Source organism: Clupea harengus, chromosome 16 (genome assembly GCF_900700415.2).
Source record: "Clupea harengus chromosome 16, Ch_v2.0.2, whole genome shotgun sequence".
Lineage (NCBI taxonomy): Eukaryota > Metazoa > Chordata > Actinopteri > Clupeiformes > Clupeidae > Clupea > Clupea harengus.
Genome location: NC_045167.1, coordinates 19849295 through 19864393, shown reverse-complemented (window position 1 = coordinate 19864393; position 15099 = coordinate 19849295). Strand labels below are relative to the sequence as shown.

Below are 15099 nucleotides of genomic sequence, written 5' to 3'. Positions count from 1 at the left end.
AAGAGTAGCTTTAAGAAACTCGCCAGATCAAAACATGCCTTGTCCTCCAAATCCTTTGTAGCGTTGCAGGAAATGTGTTATTTAACTTTTACAAAGCATATTGAACATTTGGTTGTGTAATCATCATGACAGTATCGTTTATACCCTTGTCTTCGCACTAGCACGAGCACCAGCACTGAAACTAACAGTATGCTTTGCGAGGCACGAGAGAACAGATTGTTGTGAAACATGTCAAGCATTGGCACTGACAGGCATATACGTTTGAAAGACGTGCAAACAATCTCAACCACTAACCATGTGTTGGGTTGACTTGAAGTTGCACAAACTGTTGTCAAGCCTCGCCTCTATTGAAAACAAACGAACACGCCTTTAAAGCACAAAGTAAAAAAAAAACCTGGCAAGATGATGTATCTTCAAAATATGACAATAAATAGAAAGACGAACACAAACATAAACGCATGCGTAAATGTGGTTGCTTGCAGCTCACTGATCAAAATCATAATAAAGCTACAAAACACTGAATTCTGATTGAGGGCCTCAACTATTTTAAAACGCTGATTAGAAAAAAAAGTAATATTTCTGCGATGCAACCAGTTGACTGTCATTAGTGTCACGTTAGAGACTGTCGTGTATGCGCTGTGTTCCGTTAAACAGGAGAGCGTCTCCACACGTCAGCTCGGGGAGGGCATTGCTGCTTAAAATGCTGCGAATGTGACAGCCAATAGTCCAGACTGCCTGTGAGGGGAAGGTGATGGTAAGAAACGTGCATGACCAGTGAGAAAAATGCTAACAAAAACAACGCGCACGTTAGACTGACACAGAGAGCAGAGGCGCGAAAGGAGACGGACCTCTCGGTTCTACAAGTGCTTGCTCTCGTCCGTTTCCACGGATTTGAGGACAAAAACGCACGCTTTCAGAGGGGGACTGGGAAGCGACACGAGAAGGGACAGTGGTGCGAGTAGCGTTACCCTTGGGGGGGAAAGATGACAGTGGTGCCCGGGGAGAACCTGGATGAGACTGTGGCACTGGCCGCCCTGTCCCAAGATGTCTACGACCCCGAGAGAGCGGACCAGGAGTGCTGCGAGCGGGTGGTCATCAACATCTCCGGGCTGCGCTTCGAGACTCAACTGAAAACACTCGCGCAGTTCCCAACCACCTTACTTGGGGACCCCAGGAAAAGAATGCGCTTTTTTGATCCACTGAGAAATGAATACTTCTTTGACAGAAATCGTCCGAGCTTCGATGCCATCCTTTATTTCTACCAGTCTGGTGGCAGACTACGAAGACCTGTCAACGTCCCCTTGGACATATTCATGGAGGAGATCAAATTTTACGAATTGGGAGAGGATACGATCGAACATTTCAAAGAGGACGAGGGGTTCATCAAGGAAGAAGAACGCCCGCTGCCAGAAGGCGAGTTTCAGCGTCAAGTCTGGCTCCTCTTCGAATACCCGGAGAGCTCAGGACCAGCTAGGGGTATAGCAATAGTTTCAGTTTTGGTCATTTTGATATCCATTGTCATATTTTGTTTAGAGACGTTACCGGAATTCCGAGAGGAAGGGAAAATCTTTGAGGAGCAGCTCTCCCTAAATGGGACTGTGAGCGTAAAGAAACCAAATCCGTTCACAGACCCCTTCTTTATTGTGGAGACGCTCTGTATCATTTGGTTCTCTTTTGAACTGCTGGTGAGATTTCTCGCGTGTCCTAGCAAGCCCGCCTTCTTCAAAAATATCATGAACACCATCGACATAGTAGCAATTATGCCCTACTTTATTACCTTGGGCTTGGAGCTAGCTGAACACCAAGGGAACGGCCAGCAAGCGATGTCTCTGGCCATCCTACGAGTCATTCGCCTGGTGCGAGTGTTCAGGATTTTCAAGCTCTCCAGGCACTCCAAAGGTCTCCAAATCCTTGGGAAGACCCTGCAGGCGAGCATGCGAGAACTAGGTCTCCTCATATTCTTCCTTTTCATTGGAGTAATACTGTTTTCGAGCGCAGTGTATTTCGCGGAGACTGACGATCCCGAATCGGGGTTCAGCAGCATCCCCGATGCGTTTTGGTGGGCGGTGGTGTCCATGACCACTGTGGGCTATGGTGACATGTGCCCGGTGACCATCGGTGGCAAAATTGTGGGGTCTTTGTGTGCCATTGCTGGTGTACTGACCATCGCACTACCTGTCCCTGTAATTGTCTCCAATTTCAACTATTTCTACCACAGGGAGACGGAGCATGAGGAGCAGTTCACGTACACCCATGTAACATGTGGTCAGCAGCAGCCCTCGTTTGGCGAATTCAAAAACAGTGACAGCAAACCTTCACTCTCCAAATCAGACTACCTGGAGAGTGACGACGCAGATTCGATTAAATACACGAATTGCAGTCCTCATAAAGCGTACACGGGAAAGCTAACTGATGTATGATTGTAGAAATACGCATCAGTGGTACCCAGTGAGAAACGCGCGTCTCTGTGAGTACATCCCCATTCCGCGCTCTGGCTTGAGTAGATTGACAAGCTGTTATTTCCGGCATCAGTAATGCAAAGGGAATTATTTATTAGGGAAATCATAACAGAGGACTCAAACGTGGTGTGTTAATTGTTCTTTTATTTCGCAATGTCTTCCATTTTATCATCTTTGTCAAATGCGCGAAGTCAGATTCAAGCTCAAATTTCTTTCAGCCTCAAAACAACGAGAAGATATAACATTATCAACAAACCAAGGCCAACCTCGCGTTGTAGCACTTTATTGATGTACTCTTAGTAATGTGTAATTTATTAATGACTTGTGTGTCAATTTTGGGGAGGATGTTTACATTTAATTTGCCTATTCGGAGCAGACTGAGACTAGGACCAAATTCTCTAATAACGTAAAATTAGCTTCTAACGATCAACAGTGCAATTGTAAGAAAGTACAAGGTCAGGTGAGAGAGTAGAAATAACAATTATTTCCATCACTTAACCAATTATTATGAATTGTATTACGACTGCAACTGTTTTGGGCCACATCATTATATTAGATTAACTGAATTGGAAGCATCTATGCCATTGTCTTTCATTTTGGAACACGGTGACTGCTGTGTGCCCTTTGGGCAACGCGTATACCCATCAAAATGCAGCTGTCACCAAAACATGATCAGCAGTCAACAAGCAAACATGCAACAGCTACTGTAATCGTCCTCCAAATTTAGTTGTTGGCATTCAGCACTGATTAATTCCATGGACGACATACAATCTGTTTGGTTTAGTTATGGTCTGTAGCCGAGATATCATATCGTTTACATAAATTATTGGGCGATGGCTCTACATTTATTGACATCCTATTGGTGTGACATTGAGCTGGTCCCAGGTACAAGCAAATACATCTATTTCTATTAGCTACGACTTGGCAAAAACCCATGTTTAAAGGAAGAATGCATCGGCCTGTATGCATAAAATGCATGTGAAAGACAGACAGGAAAAAAAAACTTGATAGAATGTGCGCCCTGTTTTTTTCTTCAACACGGCGATATTTAAAGTCCAAGTGCGCCACCGAATGGTACAAAGAGGAAATCGCAAATGTCGGACACAAAGGTGTTTCTATAGCAACCTTCCAGACTGTTCTGTATTCTTTGGCATCGACAAGACATTTTGGTGCCTTAAGTTAGGCTATGTGAAGGAAGGTCTTCATTGTTGTGCTTGATTATTGCTTTCGATTATGCTGCTTCACGACACCGACTAAAGATAATGTAAACAGGTTCCATCAAATTAGAAGACAGTTTTAGTTTTTTGGCAGCTAAATTGCATCTGCTCTGCCTCTGTGTTCTAGGCTTGGCATAGACTACTCATAGTCCTTGATCATCTGCAATCATGTACAATATTACAGTATAGGTCTCACTAAATAATAATGATTTATTTAGAATCACATTAAATGAAAAAAAAAAAAAACTGACATGGTACAAATTACGCTTCCCATGCGCAAGAGGGCATTTTGGTTTCCCTGCACCCAGACATGTGTTTCGGATGATGAAACCACAACTGCCAATACGTGAAAAGGACAACACCTCACCTTCAATAACATTGTGAGTTCTGGAAGTGGAATAATACTGCCGAAATGCACTGAGTCGTGAGGAGGGCAAGCCCAGCTTCCACATGGTTGGATTAAGAGAGGCAGTACCTGCCAGTGAACAGCGCTGTAAACAGCAACTGCAAGGGAGAGCACTGCACACACACGTCATGGAACTGAAAGAGAGAAACCGTGCAAATCCTGAAATCCTGTTTTTCACCTGTGGTATTGTGGATTATTTTCCCAAACACCACTGAAGAATATCCTGCAACACTGTAAGGTACGTTACCCTCTCAACACCCTAAACAGCACATTCATTTGCTAATTACATTATGACACGACTGAAAATATAATACAACAAACATATGCCTAGCTCCTGATTATTCTGAAGTCGTGACAGTAGCTCCCTCTCACCTTGGTAAAAACAATGATGAACAATTTTGTTTTCTCGACGCTAGATGGCTGTCTCTACTCAGTTGATAGAACAGGGTTAGACAGGTTCTTGCTGGCTGCATGTATTGAAACAGTAAAGAAACAATGAACCACATAGTGTGAGTGAGAAAATATGGCGTGGTGTACCAGACACAAAAATCTTAATTAAAATGATGGCAGCTTACTAATTATGATTGCATGTTACTACAATACAGTCAATGAGCATAGAAACAATGAATGGGGAGGGATTATTATTTATTTTTAATGGGCTGTCTTGGCACAGTTTGATTAAAATATATTAATCGAATTTACTTTACTTCTCACCATGGACCGATTATGAAATCAAGGGCCCCTGGGCAGGAAAGACTCCATATTTAAAAATATTTGACCCAGCCTGACCTTTCACAACCATTCAAGCAAGACATCTATCTTAATGTATCACTGCATTGTTAAAATCACATTAGTTTTATTTACTATTTGTAAAATGAAAATATGAATGAGACCAAAAATGTTTTATTTTTTCAGTTAAATTGCCAGGCATTTTAAATTATTGCATCAACAACGTATACAATCTCAAATTAATTAAATTAAAATTTCCTTAAATGAATATTTAGGTATAACCACAACACAACTAAGTAGGCTATAACACGTTCATTAACCAAACTTTTATAGGTAAAAGCGCTATTTAAAATCTGAAGATCCCCTGATCACTGCTAGAGGCCCTCAGACACCCTTAGAATCTGAATCAGACACTGTATTCCTTCATTCACCAAGCACAAGACAAGGTGCCTACAAGGAGTATGACTTGGTACGATTGTTTAGATACATATTAACACGTAACATTGTGACACACAGTACTCACTGACCATGGGTGCTATAAAGGTATGAAAGGCGAGCATGGTTCCTAGGCCCCTGTTTGGAGGGAGGCCCAAAAATCTTGCTGGGAGGGTCTAACTGAAAATTCTGTCAGGGGGCCCGGAATTCCTAACAGTGCCCCTGCCACTGACACACACACAGACACTCACACTAGACATTCAAGGACACATAGAGCTTACATATGGTGCAAAACATACATTTAAAGCAGTACATGTCCATGATGCACACATCTATGATCAGACTAGCTCAAGACCACTTGCACTCAGGCTGGGGGCCCAGGCAACTCCTTTTAGGCTCTCTCTCAAGGCTCAAGGGTCAAGTCTGGAGCAGTGGGGCTTGGTGTGGGTTTAAAGGGCCTCTGGGCCTGTGGTCCATGCGGTAATTCAGGCCTGCTTCTTATAAACAGAATAACAAAGGCATCTGTGGGCTTCGGCTAAATAGTCTCTGCATTTCAGTACTTAGACGTTTAATAACAGCCTTCATAAAAATGACAAAAACTTGTGGAAATGTATGCAGTATAGCAAAGTCCCTCTAGGTGGTGCATGTTGCCTTGCTGGTATGTTATGAAATAATGACCTACAGAGAATTTTCTTTACCAAGAAAATGAATGTTCCCTTCCAAAGGCAGAATGCAAAGTTCACATAAGGCTACTGATTGTGCTCAGTGTACATACAGTTTCATGGAACAACATGAACTGAGATAGTACAGGTAACCCGAAACAGGTTATTTTAATAATGGCAAGGAATATGGCAAGGGTTTGGTTACGCCTGTTTAGAGGAGTGAGGTTTTTTTGTGTAAGGCATTCCAGAATTATACCATGTAGATCTAGAATTCACATTGACTGCCATTTAGCAAGATTCTAATCACATATTTGTGATCATACTGCTCAAAGGGTAACAGGAGTTTGCAGTCGACAGCAAAGGGTCACTGTCAGTCAGCAAAAGTTTGTCCCTCACTCTCTCGCTCTCAGTCATGGGGGAGGTTGTCGCTGCCTGATGAGAGTCAAGGTAGATCTCAGTCACACATGCGCCATTTAATGACATATTTACCTTTAAAGTGATGCTTATGGACATAAGGCCTAAAAACAGACATTTAATTGAGAGGGCAAACGATGCAGAGTGTGAGCCAGCTGATCATCAGGTTAGGCTACATCTTTTTTTAATGCTGTAATTTCTTTCTGTTCTGAAGACGGGCCTCGCCCAAAAGCAACAAACTCTACGTCTTTCCATAGATTTATAGGATTGACATCATAATCAATGTCAAGGCTGTGCATCCTATTGATGCATGAAACAAACAAAGAAACAACCAACAAAACACACAGCGTCATAGGAATCCCTGCTGACTCATTGATCAGAGGGATTGTCTGTGATTCTGCCCATGGCACATGCTTGCAATTGTTTGACGCATAACAACAGAAGCATATGGGAACCCCCCTGGGGTGTTGCATACGATGAATGAATGCCAGATAATGGAAGGCACCCAGTAGAGCTGCATGAAGTATCAATTTGAAGCTCATGCTGACTTGCTTAAAAATACCTTGGCTAGAGCCACACACATCGTGCATGCACATCAAACAGTGTTTTTCTCTTTCAGTATGATGAACGTATGGAAGGGACGAATTACCCGCAAGTCTTGTGTGAAACATTTCTAATCTGACTCTGACTATATATATATATATAATAATATATATAATCTAGCTATAATATGGATATCTATATTATCTATATCTATATCATTTAGCTACAATATGGCTTGCCACGGTGAATAGATTGCCTGATTATTTTACGCAATGCATTTATTTAGATCCATCCATCCAGGTCCAGTTCTGCAGATGATTATGCCGAAGTAGGGCTTCAGCAGTTGTGAAGAGATGAGCTTAAATTAGTTGATGGTAACTGGAGCAAGCATCACACAGGTGCACAGGGAAACATGTGAGCACTTTGTCACTATGTCCCCCCTCCACCCCTCCAGCCCCCATCAGCTTGCATCGGTCAGTCCCCCTCTATGTGCTCTGTGGTAACCCCCTACCGACCCCCACTACCCCCCCCCCCCCCCCCCCCCCCCCCCAGTTCTCTGCATGGCCACTGCCTCCTTGTCACTGGCATATTCACTTTGTGCAAAGGTCAGGTTATTTAAAGCGGTTGGGATATGCTGATTCCTTTTCTAATCCAAGGTCTTATGGTACTTCTGCTTGATGAATTACCGTGGCGTGATCCCTTCCGCTTCTCACCCCTTACCAGCCAGCCCACTTGCCCAGCAGCGCAACCCCTCATTCTCTCAATGGGCTCTGGAACCCCTAACCCCTTTACAACCTCCCCCTGACCCTGATCATACTTCCCTTGTGGGGTTTTCTTCCACTCCCACCCTTTTTTTTAAAGGCCAAAGTCGGTACCATAGCAACCTAGTGAAAACAAACACAGGGCACGTAATGTCATTGTCATTTATGGTGTGTCGGATTGTGTTACGTCACTGCTGGCCCTTGGCCCTGCTGGTGATCAATATGGAAATAACCTCGAGCTGAAGTCAGAGCAATGATCAGAGAGATTGGTCAGAACGTAAAAGTAAGACTCGTCTTTTGCCTACTCTCAGCTATTTAAAGATTTATTATCTAATAAATGATCGTTATTTTTGTTTGGGTGACCACCTAAGCTTGTCTGCCAGTTTGCTGTTGTACATAGTGTCTGTATTTTGCTGCGTTGATGGAGGCTAGCAGCAGGTCTTATCCACCAGTGCTGAATTACAGCATTGAAGTGGAAAAAATGGCGGCGATGAAGAGAGATAAAGAGAACTGGCAATGGACAGGGAGGGAAGGGAAAAACAGAATGAAAGAGAATGGGAGACAAATAGAGAATGTGTGTGTGTGTGTGTGTGTGTGTGTGTGTGTGTGTGTGTGTGTGTGTGTGTGTGTGTGTGTGTGTGTACTGTATATTACTTGTCAGTGTTGTGTGTGTGTTTGTTTTGTGTCTGGGTCTGGGTCTGTGTGAGTGGTCAAAAAAGAAGGCATTGAGGAGACAGACAGCAGTGGAATTGCACTGCAGAGTGAAGAGATGGCCTGGAGCGCTGTTTGTGTGTGTGTGTGTGTGTGTGTGTGTGTGTGTGTGTGTGTGTGTGTGTGTGTGTGTGTGTGTGTGTGTGTGTGTGTGTGTGTGTGTGTGTGTGTGTGTGTGTGAGGGAGGGAGGGGAAAGAGGCGGGAGAGCTGTTGAGAAGCAAAATGGAAATGAACAATAGGTTGCAGGCTGCATTCAGCAGGGAGAGAGCAGATCTGAGAATGTTCTTGAATTCTGGAAAGGAAAATGGTGGTAAAAATAACTCTATGTTGTGGTCAAATAACATGCCTGCATTTTATAGAGTGGTTAAATAATGCATACCGAAGCCATACCTATATAGAAATGGCTTCTTATAAATATAAATGGGGATTTTTATCTTCAGTCGATGCTTCTTACCGAGGCTGTCATTTCATTCCGTACACACAAGCACACATTGTTCACACACACACACACACACACACACACACACACACACACACACACACACACAGACACACAGACACACACACACACACACACACACACACACACACACACACAAACACAGACTCAAGATATGCACACATATCTGAAAGACTGACAGGAAATAGACATTCTGCTCGAGGACATAAACGAAAAGCCTCAGCTCTGAGACAGAAGAAGAAGAGTTTTTTCGTGAAAGGCGCATTCACTCTGAGCACGAGTGAAGAGGGAAAGATCGAGAGCGAAAGCAACTTCCTGCTGTCGCCCGTGCAGCGTGGCACAGTGCGGCGGGGAGATGTGACGTTGTCGGAGCACTCGCTGTGGATAATTCCTTGTGACGGTTTGGTGTCAGAGTTACACTGAGCTCGAGAGATCTGCTCCTCAGCCTAGCAGCAGCAGCCACCCCCCCCGCTCCCCACCCACCCCCAAAACAAGCACCACCACCACCGATCCCCCCATCTGTTCCCAACCAGCAGCCAGCAGCTAGCAGCCAGCAGCTAGCGCTGAATAACAAGCTGCTTAGATTTGCAGGCAGGCCGTCAAAGCTTGATTAAAAGACCACTAGGCAGATAAGGGCAGTTGATGAATCAATTAGTTGTCGTAAAACGTAAATGCTTGATTGCACCCATTTTTTGTGGTGAAAAAAAAGGTGAGATGGCATTCGTAATGGTGTCATTTTTGGCAAACGTCTGTACGTTTGTTTGTATCATTATGTCATCCATTAGCTATTGAATGCTTAATGAATGGTTGTTTATGTTTAGCGATTAATGTAGGCCAGGGGGTTTGATCAGGGCATTCTCTTTTGGTTCCAAAATGCATCATTCCCAGTGGAACTTGTTAGCGATCACGAGTGCACTCGCAGCTAGTTTTGGACTGCAGTACTATACCTAATTAAAATGTTCTTGGTATTAGTAGGAGGTATTCATGGAGGGTCATAAGAGAGAATGTTTCCCTAATCTTTTCCTCCCAGTAACTGTGTGCCTGAGCATGACTCCCACATATGAATGTTGATAGACCTGCCTATTAGCATGGAACACATGCAAGTCTAGCCTACAGAGACGATATGTTTTGAATTGCCTTATTGTGAGTCTTGAAGCATATTCAGTAAAAAGACATATTGCACTTTTTAGTCCAGTAGGAAGCAGTGTGACAAGGCATTTTCCTCATCTGATTATTATGGACTTTTGGTATTGCATGGCCTTGCGATGAGCATGTTTGCTTACGAGTAAAGCAGAGGTTTATGCTCTTGAATGGGCCGGCGTTGGTGATTTATAAAACACAGAGACGTTTTGCTCGAAAGCAGACGTTTTGCTCTTCAAAAGCATTGCCTTTGACAAGATTCAGAAAGTGCCCAAAACCTGTGTAAAGATGGAAGGGAAGTGTCAAGGGGAGTGATATCAGTCCATGCATGTCATGTATAGTAGAGACTACAGGCCTTTCCAATCTTTGGAAAACTCGGGGGCATTTGGTTAAAAAACGACTTAATTTCATGAGACATGAGCATTGACAAAATACTACACCTTCATACTATCATAGCTATTGACTTAAATACAATGTGAACTGTACCCAGTGTAATGTTGCACTGTGTATTCCTCTGCTCGTTAGCAAAAGTGTTGCCTTTGGCACCGAATGGCGCTAAGGCCGAAGTGAGAATGACTGTAAGCTCAGGCCTCATTGATGCTCACTTAGCACATTAACCAGTCTGGACTACAGCACTGTTCTCTTTTGGTTTGCAGGGGGATGGAGATACACTCGAACAACAGCTCTTGCCTTTCCTGTCACCTCTTCACTGCAGGAGTGTACCCTCTCTCTCTCTCTTACACACACACATGCAGGACTCGGGGAGTGTAATTTAACCATCGTCGTACACTCTGTGTGCTGCAAAAACACACACACACAAAAAGGTGAACACTCGGAGGTCTATGCACACCTCGCTGTCTTAGACTTCGCTCATGGACTCATGGACAAAGAGACCTCTCGGAAACTTCTGCCGAGAAGAAGTAGTTCACGAGCTCCGCCGACACCTGAACGAGGCAAGAGCCCGAGCCAATCAGGACAGAGGTGACTCTCTACACAAGAGACTTTTTTTTTCTAAATCATCCGGCGATATCCAGGACAGGACAGCACCGCACAGCAGGCGATGAAGGAGAGAAAAACACAAACAAGCACAGAGAAGGCTTGCAGGGCAGGAACGGAGGTAATGAGGATGTTACTTGAATCACAATCTCATCACACACATACATTATATATGCCGATTACGAAACCATTAATGCATTCATCACTTTGTCTTGGGGGGGGGGGGGGGCAAATGCTCGTAGCAGGTGAGAGTGTGTGTTTGTGTGAAACTCTAGGTACAAATCAAGATTATGTGAGTGTGTGTACATTGCATATCGTGCTATACCAAATCATATTACTGCATGCTTGAAAAACAGAGCATGTAAACATTGTTAACAAAAAGTGATATGCTTTTCATTCTATGTCAACTGCTTTGGCACTAGTAGTCAAAATTCTGGGAACAAGCACTAAGCTCATTGATATCATCATTAAACCAATAATTTGTCTTGTTTGACCTTGGACAGGTTCATGCAGTTAAATCTCTATTTTTTTAAAGTATCATGTATGTTTTGTATAAATGGGAATTGGTTTAAATGACATATTCTTTTTTTTAAATGTATAGCATTTATTTTGCAAATGAATGATATTATCCCCTTTTTATGATTTCCCCTGCTTCTTTTGAAGAGAATTAGCATTCATGAAGGGAGTATGTGATGACAGTAAAATGGCTTCCTGCTTTAACCTCGCCCTTCCCTCTCCTCCGGTCCCTATTCAGTCTCAGTTGAACGCTGGTGCAGGAACACACAGATTAAATACAAGTTTGCTACAGGCTCTCGACCTAAGAGAGGACATGATGTTTCTTCGATAACTGTGATTGTCGGATTGTGTGTGTGTGTGCGTGTGCGTGTGTGTGTGTGTCTGTGTGTGTTACAATTTGGATCAGAATGCTGTATCTGTTGTCAAAGACATCTACCTCAGTGTCCACTCATGTTCATCGTTGTTCTAGGAAGAGCTCTAACACCTGGAAAGAATGCTTTAAAAAAAAGAAAGAAATATACATAGGGTGGAAAAGGGGAGAAGGGAAGGAAGGAAAAAGAATAAAAAAAAACAGCGAAATGACTTTCTTCAGACAGCTTCTGATGTCCAAACTAGCAACTTGTCCGACTCTTTCACTGTCCCCCCCCCCCTATTGCATTGTCCCCGATTGTCTGGTATTTGTGCCATAATGCCTGGACAGTCAGCTCTCATTGTTAACTTTGTGTGTTTGAGCTTATCCCCTTTCGAAAAAGAAGCACTGGTCTAAGCAGAGTGTAAGCATGTCTCACAACGCTGATGATGTTCATGATGCATATCCTTACTGTGAGTATGAGGTACTATAGGATGATGTCTGTATGATTTCTGATTGGTTGATTAGAGTCAGTGCTTTTCATATGCAATATGTTTCTCAAAAATACCTTTGACTGCGCAGAGAGAGACAGAATAGGATGAAGGCGTAGGTGAAGACGCCAATACCCAAGATGAAAACGAAAAGTTTATTTATTTTTTCATGAAGTGAATATCATATAGATGTATTTCAGTGAGACTATATTGTTTCAGTGACATCGAGAGGCCCGTGCTTACTGTGTGTGGTATTTTTATATACATTTATGAGGGAAGTTGCAATAATGTTTGGGAAACCTCTTCTGGTTCAGGAAACTTGTGACCCTTTTACTTTTTGGAGCTGAATCACATCTAGACGACAGATTGAAAACAGGTGGCAGAATTTATGAAGATTAAAAAAAAATTAAAAATATCAGAATTGAAGTACAAGAACAATTCAGTTCAAGATTCTCACGAAAGAACTGCCCCAAAACAGCTTTCCTGTTGAAAAGTAAAAAAGCACTGGTTTCCTGGCCCCTGGTTTGGCCGTCACTGGGACTGAAGTAAAATCCTTATTTGCTGGACCAGGCATTAATGTCCTGGTCATGTCAACATCACTGACCCTGTCTATCACTGACTTGCACAACTCATGACCATGTGAGCATAGAGGAAAAGTTGACAGGCAAAGCATTGAAGCAATAGTACAATTGCGCCAAACAGCCATTTCAAACCCTCATCATCACTGATTCTGAGGTCTTCCTTGTGGAAGCGTGATGCATTTGTTTAATTTTATTGTTGTTCTTTGATTCTTTGTTTTAATTAATTTTTTAATTATTGCCATTGAGTTGGGACATTTCTTCTTTTCATTTATGATCTATTTTTGATAAATAAATCTTTTGATTGGTTATCAGTTTCATCATTTCATTTGTCAGCTGGTTTTCTGATGGGATTCTGACAGTGGGAATGAGGAAGTAAATGCCTGATTCAAACGGTGTGTGTGAAGAATGTGAGTATAGGGTGTGGTGGTGGTGCACTAATATGCATAAGGAGGAGCAATCACATCGTTCAGTGTGTGTGTGTGTGTGTGTTCGTGCGTGTGTGTGTTTGTGTGCGTATGCGTGCAAAAGAGTATGTATGTGTGTGTGAAAGTGTGTTTATGATAGTTGAGACAGAGAATTACATCAACTGAGGCACTGGAACAATAATAATCTCTTCGGTTACCTTCCTCCTAGCTAACCAACAGCTACTCAAAGCTTACCACTCAGTGTTTGTCATGGCCAGCACCATTACTTCATGTCGCACTCCTTCCTCATCTTAAAGATTTGTTTTTATTTGGGCCTTTATCGGATAGGACAGTGAAGGTTTTTGGACAGGAAATGAGATGGATAGAAGAGGGATCGGGAAACGACAGCAGGTCGGATTCGAACCCGTGTCCCCGTGGGCGTTCAAGCCCGTATATGGTCGGGGCTACTGCTTGCGCCCTCCTCCTTCCTCATCTTAACCCAATTGTCTGCTGCACACCACTGATGTTGCTTCCCTAAATGACTTGAGCGCATTCAAGAAATGTTTACGCAATTGAATATCCCTGTTTAGCATTTAACTCTAGGGAAATTTCAATGTAAACTGAATGTATGCAATCAGCTATGCAGCAATGAGCAAGCTATTACAGCTTGCTGTACAGCAAGCTATTACAGCCCTCAGCGTCTTACTTACTGTGCGAACGGGAACGGATAAGTAAACATTCAGCGTTTCAGTCTGGAGCCTGTAACACGCGGAGCTGTTGTAGGTTAGGGCTCTGACGACACGTGTGCAACACTATTCAGACGTGTCCCACTTAGTGTTACTTTAACGTTCAGGGGGGAAAAAAAGGGGCAAAATAAAAAATAGAGTCGGCACATTGTTTTTGAAGCAGAACAAAAAGGCCCCTTAAGAACCTGCCTAGCTCTCCTGCTGTGGGTACTCCGCAGGTATCTGAACCCATCTGAAGAGCCTTAGGTGTTTCTGACGGAGCCGTTCTCCAAGCTTTAGGCACCCGCTATCTTCAGAAACATTCGTGAGGGTTTATATTTAAACGGTGAGAAATTGGATTAGCCGGCTGTGAAGCGATGCTGCCTCTCCACCAGCTAGCTAGCTGACCTAGTTGTAGAGGAGTAGGCAGGTGGTCTCATTGCAAGCGCACCCCTGGGTCCCAGCACCCCTACTGATTTGGGTGGGGTGGGGTGGGGTGGTGGAGGTAGGGGTGGTGGTAGGAGAGGCTATTGAAGTTTTAGACCTGGGGGGGGGGGGGGGGGGGGGGGGGGGGGTCCGTGCTGGATTTCACACCTTGATTCACACAAGTACCAGTCAGTCCCCTCCCCACCCCTCCCAACCCTTTCCCAATGGACTGCTGAGAGGGGGATTGGGAGCAAACTGCTGGTGGAGATAGATAGGGGGGTGAGCGTACAGGTGTGCCGGAGCAGGAGCAGCTGTGTTAGGGTGCAGAAGAGGCCAGGAGAGTGCTGGGGTAACAGGCTGCAGGGCCGTCACCTAGACATATGTCAGGGGGGAGTTTGCTGCCCTGGCAGATGGCTGCCATAATGGGACCAAATCAGTAACTGTGTCAGTCACCTTCAAAATGATGCACACAGAATCAATGATCAGTGAAAACTATGTGTAGGTTTGGCAAAGACCTGCCCCAACATTAAGTATGAGACAAAAATAAAACACGAAAAGTGTCCGAACAGTTAAAGTCTTAGAGGTAATCATAGGTCAAATATCCACACATCCTAAACGTTTCAGTAAATTCAGCCTCAGTTTCTCACCCATCAGTCACCCAAATGATAGAAGA

The 15099-nt window shown here is 43.6% G+C and overlaps 1 protein-coding gene across 1 annotated transcript; it reads left to right on the top strand.

Annotated features, from left to right (window-relative positions):
- The first annotated feature begins 645 nt into the window (after positions 1-645).
- Positions 646-11150, top strand: LOC105912408 (shaker-related potassium channel tsha2). The gene is made up of 2 exons (XM_031582960.2): positions 646-4320; positions 10595-11150. The coding sequence occupies exon 1, from the start codon at positions 984-986 to the stop codon at positions 2418-2420; it is 1437 nt and encodes a 478-aa protein (XP_031438820.1). The 5' UTR covers positions 646-983; the 3' UTR covers positions 2421-4320; positions 10595-11150.
- The last annotated feature ends 3949 nt before the right edge of the window (positions 11151-15099 follow it).